Source organism: Rhea americana, unplaced genomic scaffold (assembly GCF_003343005.1).
Source record: "Rhea americana isolate MKP2758 unplaced genomic scaffold, rheAme1 scaffold_141, whole genome shotgun sequence".
NCBI lineage: Eukaryota > Metazoa > Chordata > Aves > Rheiformes > Rheidae > Rhea > Rhea americana.
The window spans coordinates 1,202,394-1,216,369 of NW_028185495.1; the positions used below are offsets into that span (position 1 = coordinate 1,202,394).

Here is a 13,976-nt window from a genome sequence, read left to right on the forward strand (position 1 = left end):
TTAAATGGCTTTCTTTTCCACCATTTTCTTTTACTTTTCTTGCTTGCTAARACTACTCATACAAAATTCATTAGCCTGAACCTACTGTTGAAATTCCATCTGTCTCTTTTTTTCTGTGTAAATCGTATGCTCAGTCATGCTGATCTGGTCTACTGGCTGTCACATCTGCAGGATGAGCCTGTCACTGCAATTGCCAGTTGCAGTTCCTCAGTAATTCATTTGTGATCCTCTTCATTTTTAAAAGAATGCTTCCTGGATCATGTTTGTTTTCTATTTGAAGTTGAATTAATGAGAAGGATTAACAAATAAACTGGTTAACTAGTTCTGSTTCTAGCAGTAGGAATGTATTATTAGAAATTGACATAATCTTCTTGTTCGAAACATTGAGCATTTCCTTGTTCTGTATGAAATATAATGTGGTGTAACTGATGTTGTGTTGTCCAGTGTACTGCATTGCTTAAGGGCTAAATACTTCACCTGGTCAAAAGAAAAATGCCCGCTATTCTGCAGTTATTTTAATTGGTTGTTGTGTGGAGACTTGTTTTGCATCGCTTTCTGATATTATTGCACTGTCTTTATTAATTTGTCCTGTCTTTGATTTCTTACTACTCACTTGGGAATATCTATGTTTATATATTGATATAGATATTCTACCATATCCATACAGGTTATGCATGATTTCATTTTCTTATACTTRATTTTGAAAAAATAGTTAAACTTTGTTTTTGCTTAATCCCAAAGTTACTTCATATGATGCAACAATTTAGCATTTTCTCCGTTTGCTCTTCTATGGCTTAGAGTAGCATAGTATCTCTTTTCAGGAAGATCAGATCTGGTGAAAACGTGTGGAGTTTGTAGGCATCTTTCAGGAGATTTCTGGTCCTGCTGTGTTTTACTCCCCCGCCCCACCTCCCTCCTTTCCTGTCTCTGCAGACATGGTATCCATCTATAAAACTTAATGTAACTGTTCTAGGGTACCTTCAAGAGCATGAGGCTGTGTGTTTTTGTTTGTTTTCTTAACTCTCTTCAGCTGAATACAAAGTTGTGTAAGGCTAAGAATAGCTGTCTAGCAGATTGAGAGAAGGGTGAGTGACTTTGGGAGTAAATTGAGGGGGGCAGCTCCCCATCACTGTATTTGTAATCTAGGGCTGGCAATGCCTGCAGCAGGATCACCGGCTTGTGTGGGAAGGGCCTGCAAGCTGCAAACAGCTCAAGGTCTATGGGCTGGCTGCCCCTGCTCTAGAAACTGAAACATGGCAGCTTTGTGGATACTTTTAGATAGTTCAACCTTAACCTGACTCTTTCATTATGTATTTTCATTGCAGACTGGAAATATTTACAGAAAAATACGCTCTACAAATATGTAATTCCATCAGCATTCAGCAAAACAGGATGGAATTTCCAAGTATTCATACTACCTATATGTGAATCTATCTTTTCGTACTACAAAAGGAATAATGTAGACTTTTATTTTTTTCTCTTTAACAAATAGAAAAGTTTGAAATACTTAATCAAAAATATGTTGACTTTGCTTGKCACAGTCCTCTTAGTTACCTGGACTGGTTGACTTCACTTCCTGTATTTTTTCCTAGTATTTATAGACAAAAGTCATATCTCATAGGTGTGTTGTAGAAGTAATGGAAGATCAGAGAAGGGGAAGTGTCAGCACTGGTACTGCTTGACTGAATATCTCTAACCCAATGTATTTCACCCTTGTACAGAGTTGCTTTGTGCTAACWGTAATGCCATCTTTCCATTCAGCCACATGCTTGTTGCAATTAAAGTATATTATCAGAGGGATCTTTGTGGTTCTTAGCAAATGGTGAACATACCTGCAGGACTGATGTCTAGAAAACAAAAACCAAATAGAATCAGTACTCTTGTTAAGAAGAACCTATTTTGGTGGTATTGAAATAATACAGGCTTTTTAGAAAGCATAGGAGTGTTGAGGGAAATCTCACTTTATCTTTCTTTGTGTTTTCTTTGTTTAAATTTTGAAGAACTGCACAATTAAAGTTGATATTTTTTAGAGTTGCTTGTTGTCTTTTTGAGGAAGAGAGAAAAAGTAAGTAACAAATTATCAGCAAAAAAAAAAAAAACTACAAAACAAAAAAAAAATGCCCTTACGTGTAATCAGAGCAAATGACTATAGGTCATTTCAGGGCTCCAGTCCAAGGCAACAAATGATTTACAGTATGTATACTAGCATATTKTATGTTAATATGTAATACGCTTCTGTTTTTTGAACATACCTATCTTTCTGTGGTATCTGCCATCTTTGTAAAATGTTTAAAAACCRGAAAGCTTTGGTTTATGCAGGGTGCAGGAACTTTTGATTTCTGGGGATTTTGCCCTCAAAGATCTATACCAAGCATATTAATGCATTCTTTAAGATAATAGTGATTTATAATAGTTAACCTAATCTTTTTAGTCGTTATTCCTTTTCTCAGTGGTTTAGGTGACTTGATTTTTAGCTGGATTAGGTAGGATTAATTTAAGTGCGAACCTCCTTTGTAGTTTAAAGAAAATAATTGAAATCTTGTAAAATCTTAATGAAGTGAATTTTATGCTGGAAGCACTCTTAGCACCAGTACGACACATTGGTCAAGTGAATCCTTTTCTTGTTCTACTATCTGTATTTTTCCATACTACTTAAATATGTGAAGAGGCAGCAAAGAAAAGAGTGCCTGTTCATCATCTCCTTGTTTTGGTTCTATCTTAAAACCTTGATTATAAATTGCATTGAATTGGCATCTCTCTATTGTCACTTTCTTTGAGAAGCAAGAAGAAAAGGTAACTATGATCTGAAGAAAATATTTTAATTGAAGTACTGTTTTTTTCAGTAGTAAAATTGATACTTAGGATTACTGACATGYGCTGAGACCATGATACAGCGGTAAACTTACTAGTAGTCAGCTAATGTCTTACAACCACTGAAATGGCCTAAAAATCAGCCTAAAAGCCTTAAAAATGTATTTGTAGGTACAGATACTGTAAATCTCACCAATGATTTTGTTTTATGGAAATTTTCTAAACAATGTAACTCTGTCTTTCTTAACAGATAAGGAAATAAAGCATGTTGAAACCATATGGCAGCTTGACTAAGTCATGTTTAAAAGGGTTGGGAAAGCATGGTTGAACATGCTGCATTTTGGACCTGTGCCTCTGGAGCTGGCCAGTCATTCATTTCACCAACTCATGGTGCTGTTCCCTTAAGCTTCTGATGTTTATGGTGCCAAATCCTACAATTTGGCTTCTGATGCTACTGTTCTTTTCAAACGTGTAGGATTCTCTCCAGTGTCTTGTTTTTAGGGCTGTTCCTTGCATTGGAATATAGCAGAAGAAATGCTGCGGTTTTGGATTGAAGCACTAGGCTGGAGCATTGCTGACTTCAAGGCTWTTCTCTTCTGTTTTTCCTTTGTCCTGTTCTTGGCCAGCACGAGGACCTTTTGCCCCCCGCCCTCCGCTTGTAGTTTTCCTCCAAAACTGATTGCTTTTTGCTAGCAGGGCACACGTCTATGTTTCAAACGAAAGTAAGTTAATTTTGAAAGCTGTATTTTGAGAAGGGCCTTTGTGCTGCTTTCTAGTACTCCCAAGTTTTTTGGTTTTGTTTTTTCTTTAACTCAAAATGTGCATGGGGACATCCCTTCCTGCCTCCCTTTCCTTAGGGCACCTATGGCTGTAGCAAGTGGTTGTTGTTGCTGGGTTTTAGGATGCGTGTAATGTAATTAATTCATTTCTAACCTTCCTATAAAACTCTACTTTGTTAATATTTTTCCTAGTGTTGTTTCTGCTTTTTAACAGAAAAGATTRAATTTTTCTGGAAGATTATTGTAAATATTTCTGACCTGGAAGAGACAAACTAGGAATTAAAAGACCAGGAGCAGTTACATATTTAGGTTTCTTGGTGAAAAGCTTAGGATAGCCAAAATTCTAGTGCGAGATTTGTCTAGGTTACACTTCCAGTAACCTTGGTTCTTGATGGTGCAGGAACTATGATTTCTGACCAAGGAGTTGTCATGAATATCTTTGTGTGCTGAAACCTTGCCATATTTATTGTCTCATTAYGTAAATATGGTGCTGAAGGAAAGAACAGTTGCTTCTGCTATTCTGAAATTTTGAACTGACTCTAAATATATTTCAGAAAGCCAATTAAATATAAGGAGCAACTTTCTTGAGTTTATGTACTTTTTTCATTGAAAAATATTGACGATTTAGTATAGTATTTTTTATTTAGCTTTTGCTATGTTAGCTGTATTTTTTGCTAAAAATTGTTAAGAATTTGCTGCATGAYGTGAATCTGTATCTATAAAAGCAATACTACACAAACCGAGAAATCCTAAGTAAGACTACCTTATGAGGAGAACTAAAAAAGGACATTTTAGACTAAAGGAACTCTGTAACAGAAGGTTTTCTGTCAATGACTGGCAAATCAAATTTTGTTTAGTAAAAGTATGAGAATTTTTGATTAGAATAGGACTGAATTAATAGRTTGATTTGAGACTAAGCAGACTTAAATTGTTCTTTCCCAGTCCCTGAACATAAATTGGGTAGGCTTAAACTTTTAAGGCAAGTGAGTGGTGGTTGACCTTGACATGGTTTTCCATTCTATTTAAGTCCATTTTGTATTAGAGCATCTAATTACAAATATTTGAATAAAATGTTGAGAAGGAGGTACTATTTTCCTTCATTTACTTGTTGCGTCTTTGCTTCTCTGTCTCTGACATCTCAATTYGCAGAACAGCAGCAAGTAGCAACTTTAAAAGTCTACAAACTGCCAATAACATGTTTTAAAGGCAGTTTTATTTGTGACGCTCTACCAAGCCATTAATGTGGTCTTAATATCTTATAATAAAGCTAAGAATTTTGTTTCCACTGGAAGGTTGCATACTAACTTTACTTTCTTCTTTGAATCCTGCTGCTTTCAAGCTTTACAGAGCTGTGTAGTTTTTTTGTGAAATACGTGGCCAGAGAGTTACTAGCTAACATGTAGAGCAAAGGTGAGGCTGACAATGAAGGGAACATGGATTTGGAAACAGATGTGACCTTTGCATTTTGTGAACTAGCTGTGGCACAAAGATAGTGTAAAAGACACCAAAAGCAAAGAAATTGGGAAAAAAAAAATACTAAGCCGCCTTTGTGTGCTGGCACCCACTGACATACACTTTCTGTGATATCAACTTTATCTTCCCATGTTAAAGATGGTAATGGATAGTGGTGGAAAGTTGTTGCATCTTTAAAGGCACCAAATAATTTGTATAGAATAGTTGTGAGGGGAGAAAGGGCAGGGCAGATTATTTTGTTTCCCAAAGAAATAAAAGCCAAACAAATATGCTAGAAAGCAGAATATTGGTCATTATTAAGATGCTTACAAAGATCTTATGACATACTTATTAAACACTAGTAAACTATTTCCTTTGTTAGAAATACATTAGAATAAAACATTGTGGTTTTGTTTGGTTAACTGTAAATAATATTGTGATTTTTGGAGGGGGAGGTTTGTGGATGACCTCTAAAGATAGCTGAGTTTGAACAGTCAGGATGCCATTCTTTGAATCTAGAGCAAACTGTTYTCATTTCTGGAAGAGGGAAACATTGCAGTACCCAGGTGAGGGTCAGTTCTGGTCCATGATCATGCCTGAGGTAGTAGCTGTTGCATGTGTGGGGAGGGGGGAGAGATCTTGTTTTTGTTTTTAGCTTTATTTTCTGAGGTTATTGCTAATGGAAAATACATGCAACTGAGTGTGGGAGAGTAGCACTGTGGATATGCTAATAGAGGTAGATTGTCTCAAAGGGAATCAAATGGACTAAAAGGATTAAAAGATACTTCAGTTTTCTCTACAGTACTATTCAAGAATGTTCTTAACATATTCAAGAATGATAAGAATATATTTATGGTATYTGTCATTAAAAAAAGTAGTTCTAGAAGGCAAATGTTGGTGATAGTTTTGTTAGGAGACTTTGTAGAGTGTAAGACAAGACTGTAAAGAGAAGCACTGGTTGTGAGTTTTGGATGATTAAAAAAAAATCCCTAATATCTGAGATTCTCACTCTGATCCTTTTCTTGGTTAAAGGCTCTTTTTCTGATCAAGCTCTGTTTTGTTTTTAGGAGAATAGCATTGTGTTTAAAATGGAAGTTGACATAAATGGAGAATCCAGAACTACTATATCTACCCTCCCTGTACCTCTTGCAGAGGTGAGTTCTGCAAGCAAAACTGATGCTGAGAAGCCACGATGCTCCAGCACGCCGTGCTCACCAATGCGGCGGACAGTTTCCGGCTATCAGATCCTTCATATGGATTCTAACTATTTGGTTGGCTTCACAACTGGAGAAGAGCTGCTGAAATTAGCCCAGAAGTGTACAGGAAATGAAGAGAATAAAGGGGAATTAGGGCCTAACTTGCGTTCCAAACAGCTTGATTCAGGACTTGCACGTTCCTCTCGATTGTACAAAACTAGAAGTAGGTACTATCAGCCATATGAGATCCCTGCAGTAAATGGAAGGAGGAGGAGACGGATGCCCAGCTCAGGGGATAAATGCACTAAGGCTTTACCATATGAACCTTATAAGGCACTACATGGTCCCCTGCCTCTCTGCCTTTTAAAAGGTAAAAGGGCTCACTCTAAATCCCTGGACTACCTCAATTTAGACAAAATGAGCATCAAGGAACCTGCTGACACAGAAGTGCTACAATACCAGCTCCAACACCTTACCCTTAGAGGGGACCGTATGTTTGCAAGAAATAACACATGAACTATGATCTGGAATTTAGAATCAGTTTCTGGTTATTTCTCTGTTGCTGCAAAAATCTACTGTTGTACTGTGTACATGACTGTCCACATTGTAGGTGGTTGTATCAGCTAAATGTTACCAGAARGTAATTTATTTGAGTAGAATTTTGACAATGCAATGTGTTACCAATACTCAGAGGGAAATAAATCTTTCCAGAGCAAGCAGCTTCTAATTCAAATTTGACTGCAACTGGTGGATATTCCTTTGGACACCTTCTAACAAAGAAAAGGCTTTTGTTTTTTTGTTTTTAGGTTTGAGGGGTTTTTTGTATAGTTATATCTAGTATCTACAGTAATTTAACACAGAAAAATGGTGATGTCTGCTTGGTTGTTGCTAATTTTGGCTTGATGTTAGAAACTGCTCTTGGATAAGTACTCAAGTTATCTTTTTATTTCTTCCTATATTCTAAAGTAAAATGTATGTATGATTTTTTTACATAACGGGAAGGAATGTGAACTTGGCTAAAATAGATCACTTGTTATTTAAACAGTTCAAACATTTTGTAACTGGGCTTGCACTAGTAAGGGGGAAATTCGCTCATTAAATATAACTTTGTTCATTTGCTACTTTAGACCTGTTAAATTATTTTTTAGTTTCTGCATGGAAGTAATTGCTTTGCCTCCTCTGTTCTATTGAAAGAAATGCTTGGAATAAGTATTTGGGATATTTWAAAAAAATCTTTGGGGGGGTGAATTTTTTTTGGTTGTAGATGTGTTTTTTTTGTTTTGTTTTGTTTTTGTTTTACATTGTCTTGACGTGTAAACAAGGATTCACTTCAAATGCCAGTAAATACACTAGAATGTCTGCATCAGTATGTGAATAATGTTTTTAATTTCAATTCATGTTTTCTATAACACATGTAGTAATGGAAAGCATCAAATAGCATTAGCATTACTTTGGAAATTTAGTTTATTTGAAGCACTGCACACTTTTATTGAGATCCAGAAAGCAGACTTTTACATAGAGTGCAAGTAAAGTGTCTCTATATTATTTTTGAAGAGCTGATCCTGTTTTTTTTTCAGCAGAGTAGATTGACTATACTGGCTTAATTTGTTGCTTAAGAAATTTGCATCCAGACATGACATCAAATGCAATTTTGACAGCTGTATTAGATATATTTAAAACATGTGAGTAACTTATGTTTTAAAAATTAAAAATAGTTTTTAGACTTTTTTAGGTGCAATTTATTACTGAAGCAGTGTGCAGCTTAGTTTTGGTTGATGACCTTGCTAGAAGTTAAGAATAATTAAGATCATACTGTTTTGAAACATAACATATTTGATCATTTGTTCCTGGTACAATTCAGGTATTTTTTGTGTCTCCTTCAGAATGAATAGAAAGCACTAGTCAGTGCATGTGTTGTGGAAATGAAGTGTTCTTTTCATTCTGTCACTTACTCCACAGTTGTAACTGAAGGCAGTAAATAAGAGCCCARTAGTCTGAATTTTACTGGTTTGGTTAATGTTTTAGAGTTATTAGAATCTTTACAGCAACTGATACGTATTTTAAAAAGTTAACTGCACCTATGTAAGTTTAATGTATTGAACAATGATCTCTAAAGTAGACTTTTCCTATATAGGCTTTAATTTGAAAAATGGAATATGGTCAAATGCCAAAGAGTAGGGGGCTTTGTTTAAAGGATAAACATCACTATTTATTGAAATACCCTATGAAATTGTATTTCTGCCTGAAAAATAAAAAGGGTGATATAAATCTATATTGTTGTGGAGTCTTTTGCGGTGTAGAACAATGAGGACACTAAAAAATCCAACTCTAGAGTCAATGTTAAATTTTACGAAATATTTAGATACTTCTATTGTTTGAGGAAAGCAAACATGGAATTGTTAGTATGTTTTGTTGGTATGATAGCATGTTGTTACTGTTGTCCTGTGCACTACTTGTTTAGCTACATGTATAGAGAAGCTGGTAGCTGTTTTGCCAAGTTCAAACGTGGAAAAAATTTCTAGAGCATTTGTCTGGTGCTTTGCATGTGAAGGTGCTTACGCATGGTAATATACACCTGCAGTTCTTGTAGTACGTAATCATTCAAGGAACTGATGTTGCAAAAGTCGGGTTTATAATGTTCTTAATCAGAACTTTTAAATCCATAAGGTGATTTCCTGTATTTACCTCTAGAAGAAGCAAAATCTCAGCGAAATGAAGGCTTTTGATCTTGTCTTACTTTTGCTGATTATAATATTTTCCATTAAACTGTTCTATTAAAACAAAAGGTGAGATGGTTCTTTAGATTACTAAAATGAAAGTGAATGTGAACAGTACTGGCTTCTCAAAGTGAACTCTTTGGTAGATATCATGAATACCATGTTCACTGTTCTCTTAATACATTTGAAAAAAAAATACATTGAGGAAAACAAGCTTTCCTTGTGACTTCTAGGTATCTTCCAGAGGATTAGAAGAGTTAACGTAGAAGCAGCACAAGCAACTAACACAAATCTGCTGTTTGACAGACCATTAACACCAAAGCAGATTTGTGATCAGGTACCAAAGGCTGGGATACTGAGCCAAGTCTTAAATTAGGTGAAATCAGGTGACTTTTTTTTTTTTTTTTTTTTTTTTGAAATGTACCCAAGTTAATAGGCATTAATTCCATTCTTTATTTCAGTGGCTTCTTTCTTTTTGTTTCAAGCATACATTTGTAGTTTCTTCTGGTCCGCTGTGTTTGTGGCTTGTATTTACAACCCTATGCATTACGTGTTTTACCTTACAGTTCCCTTTATCTTCTCTGTGTCCATCCATTGTACTGGCTCATACCTGATCAGTTTTCCTGTGTGATGATCTCTCTTGCTGAGCCTGTTTACTCTGGTGGAACTGTTAAATTGCTGGTTGGGGCTACTAGACTGTATAGCAGAACATGTAACAGCCAAACTTAAAACCATTTTGAAAGTAGCTCATTAAACATTTTTTTTTCCCCTGGCAGAAAAGTTATTAATTAATGGCTCAAAATGTAGATGTTACTGTCTGGGGATGGAAGAAGTGAGTGGCTCAGTGCTTGGAGCACAAATAACTTTGTTTTGTGGTCAAATACAGAATAGAAGAGGGCAAATATAATCTTTTAAGATGGCTTATAAGGAAAGAGCAGAAAGGCCATAAGCTGCATGAAAAAGACTTCCAAAATCCACAGTATCTGGAGAAATGTGAGCTGATTTAAAAACAGATCAGTTTCAGGAAAGCTAGGTCATGCGTGTTATGTTGTGGAACTTGCTTTTGAAGAGATGGTGAGAAAGCTACCCAGAGCACAGAAGTATCATCTGGGAAAACCTARGTAGTTTTCAAAGTAGGCTTTTATTTAGTAAGAAACTTTTTTTTTTTTTTGCTTTTAAAGTCTTAAGGTTAATGACAAGCTAATGTTAAGTTTTATGAATCAGTGGGGTCTCGGTAGTAATATGAAGGTCAATAACATAGCTAATAGTTTCTGAGGAAACAGTTGTTAATGGATAGTATCACTCTTGTTTCCAGGTCTTTCAATAGTACCAGAGGATCCAAACCAGAAAATAAACAACATGATCAGACTTTAAACTCTGTCTGCTTGGAAGGTCGGTCTGGGTAAAGTAAACTTTTAATGTTAATTTTAAAGAAGTATATWTTGTAAAGAGAAATGAGCAAAAATGAGCTTCAGTGAGAATATAAACACGAAAAACTAGAAAAGTTCCTTAGGGGTAGACTAAACTAATCTTAAAGTGGAGCTACAATACAGAAATTTAATTGAGTAGTAAATTGGACTACCCTAGGAAAAACACAGATCTAAGATTAAAAGTTAGGTAGAGTTATTACAATGCTAATAACTTTAAAGAATGTCTAAAAAAAAAAAAGCCATTTTAAAATAAAACTACGTGCATATTTCTTTGCATGTAATCTGAGCAGTTCAGAAGTATGGTTTTACTGATGACATTTTTGGGGAYTGGCAGCATTTGCATGAGTGGTTTTCAAGTGATTTGGTCTGTTAATTGGGTCATCAGTTTCCATGATGGGTGATTACACTGAGCGCTGTAAGTGTGGCAAAAACACGTATCTGATAGATCCTCAGAAAAACACATTTAATAATRTGTTTGCATCATTGATTTTTGTCTGTATCACATCACGGTTTTTAGCCTGAGGTTAATTCCAACTTTCCAAATCCCTGAGAACCGTCAGACAGGTTATGTTTTTCCCCCCAGTGATTCTGCCAATGAAGCATTTTCTCTTATTGTTCCCTCATAAGGGAAGAACTGTCCRTCGTAAGGGCTCTTGGGCAGAATCAACTGTGTATCCAGGACTAGAATATGGAAAACTTCCTTATTTGGAAGGAGTAGGGGGAAATGCTAGTTGTCTGAAGTATTTCTTATAATGTAAAATCTAGGTATTGTTGTTTTATTTATATATATATTTTATATATATACGTAAATATATATGTATGCTGTATAAGTATAGGAATACTTATGTAACTTCCATGAGATACTTCTGTAGATGTTGTTCTGTGACCCTAACTGAAGGATTAGGTTAGAAGGTGTAGATTGAGTTATGAGATGCCTGTAACTGACCTATGATGCATCACGGATTCATAAAAATCCATCTTGTGTCCCAAAAATAACAATCAGCAATTCCTTGGCTATTTTTCCTTTTCTCCAGGTGATGAGGAAAGGGTTAGTTTTCCCACACAGAACACAAGGACTATTCTCAATAACTCTGCCCCATCAGGAATTGCCTTTGGTTATTTCATTTGACTGCTTATGAATGTCCAGTTGCGTGGCAGTAGTTAAGATTAATTTCTTCTGCTGCATTAGTGGAAATCCTGAACCTTCTTATCTTGGGCATTTTTATGGGATGAGTTGATGAGGAGAATGCTCACCTGATGTTTCAAAATTCAGTCTGTTTTACATCCTTCTTAATTTACCCTTAGCTTTAGTAGCTTGGCAGTAGAGAATGGCATCAAGGCAACCCTACAGAAGAATTATCTAGGCCACATTAGAAGACCTCAGGAAAGGAGACTGTTTGGGGGGGGAGGGATCCAGAGTCAGCTGACTTCAATGAAGAYGAAAGATAAGGAAATTAACTGATTGCGTTTGGTCTGTTTTTAGGAGATAGTTGTGTAAATTTACAAATGCTTGATGGTACTTATTGAAGAATTAGTCTGGAGTGAAAAGAGGGGGAGGACAAAGATGGCGAGCTCTGCACAATGCTCCCTTTTTCTATGGGAAAGGAAGAGTGGGAGGGCAGAAAGGAGAATCCACCAGAATACATCAGGAGGAAGGCTGAAACAATAAAATGTCAGAGGGGCAGCACTTGCAAGAGTAGGAAGAATGAAATAATGTATGGTTTCAGTGTCAAAAGAAGCAAAGACATGGAAGAGAGGGTTAGGAGTGTGCTGATCTCAAATGTGTCTGGAAAACACTGGTTAGATATCTCAGGGGGATTAAAGAGGATGATGGGATGTTTTAGCAAAATGCTCTGATTGGAGCTGGGCTGCAGAGAAGGTGGAGAAGAGGAGCTTAAGGCTGTGTGTGTAAGCTTGCATACTTACAGACGCAGAAGAAAAAGTTCTGGAGGGATAAAATAATAAGCTGAATATGACATTCAAATAGGTACTGAATGCAAATCCCCCAGTGTTTCTCTGGTATCATGCAGCTCTACATAGTGACAATAGGCATTTGGTGCAATTTCATATCAAATGTAGGAAGCTACCTGAGCAAGTAGAAGTGTTTATACTGTAAAATTACTTTATTATTATTTTCATTAAAAAAAAACAAGGCTTCAAACTTCTTTCTCTATTGCAGCATAAACATCAAATATGATGTGTGGTAAAATTATTGCCCAATTTCATTTTTGCTAGACTCCTGCCTGCTTCAGCTGCTGATGACCTGTTATTTCTGTGAAGGTCGTGGAGACCTGAGTGCTAAAATATGCAAGAACTTTGAAAATAGCATTAACAGCTTGAACTCTTTATGAAAAACTGAGCAGGGCATGATTTGCTGTAGAGCTTTGCATTAACCTATTTTTTTCAAAACTCTCAAAAAATGTTGAACAAAAGTGTTAGGTATGGAGATGCTTTTAGTGTTCTATTTCTGGCCCAAAATATTGCAATGTAAAGCTTCACTGTGTGAGTTACAGTCTGCAAATGGATGAAACTATAGAGAAGGAGATATAATATCATAGTGCACTAGCATATCTAGTGGCAGAGCCCCTAGATACTTTTTAGCTGAGTGATACAGAGTGGGGAGAAGAGTGCAGCAGATGTAGGATTCATTTTTCTGCCTTAATTAAATGATACAACATTTCAGATCTTAATTGGGACAAATGTCTTACAATATTTATGAAGGAAAATCAGAAGATAATCCGAACAACTATTGCTCCAAGCAACTGACTCAATGCAAGATTTCTATCTGTCTATATTAATATTTTATATAAAATTTAATTCTCTTTAATTTTTATCAGCCATTACTGAATGGAACAGCTGGTTCAGCTGTTATCATTTCAGAATTAGTTTTCATTCAGAGGTGTTTGGAAAAAAAGTTTAGTATCAGAGGAAGAAATGCCTATTTTGATATTGGCTAAATTGGTAGATAAAGCTTCAAGTAAGTGGTTGCAGTCCCATTGATTTAATGATTTTAAAGTAGAACTGCACAYTCAAAAAAGAAACCATTCATCACTCCAGGGAATACAGGTGGGACAAGATGATCTATAAAAAGATGATATCTATAAATTCTGTTTTAGTCATGTTTTAGAGCTATGTTTCATAAAAACRAATCCATGATTAAACATTTCAGAAGAGTTGTTAGAGGGCTGGATTATTCAGTTCTCATCAACTAGATCAATTATTGCACACAAGCACCTGATAGTTTTTTCCATCAGTCTGACAATACCTACGGCATTTCAGCAGCTATAAGCCTGAACTAAAAATAGCCCTCTTTAGAATATCTTCAAAGGCTAAATGGCTATCAGTGAAAGGAAAAGAGGAAAATAAGACTGAGGAATTTTCATAGTGAATTATAGGATTTATAACTGCTCAGAGGTGTGAATTTTAGGATGCTTTCTTTACATTGGAAGGCTTCTGAAGAAGGCCTAAGGTCTCACAGGCAGTAGTGCTAATGGTGAAGCAAGCATCCGTCCCCCTTAAAATCAGTGGGGGAGTTAAGTTCTTGAGCAATGGTGTTGGGACCTGAAYTGCCACTAGCAAATCAAAGGAAAA

General features: G+C 35.9%; 1 protein-coding gene across 1 annotated transcript; it reads left to right on the forward strand.

Moving 5' to 3' along the window:
* Window positions 1-3,519: 3,519 nt before the first annotated feature.
* On the forward strand, window positions 3,520-8,506 carry MACIR (macrophage immunometabolism regulator). The gene is made up of 2 exons (XM_085298766.1): window positions 3,520-3,533; window positions 6,110-8,506. Exon 2 carries the CDS (start codon window positions 6,131-6,133, stop codon window positions 6,752-6,754), a length of 624 nt encoding a protein of 207 aa, XP_085154892.1. The 5' UTR covers window positions 3,520-3,533; window positions 6,110-6,130; the 3' UTR covers window positions 6,755-8,506.
* Window positions 8,507-13,976: the final 5,470 nt, after the last annotated feature.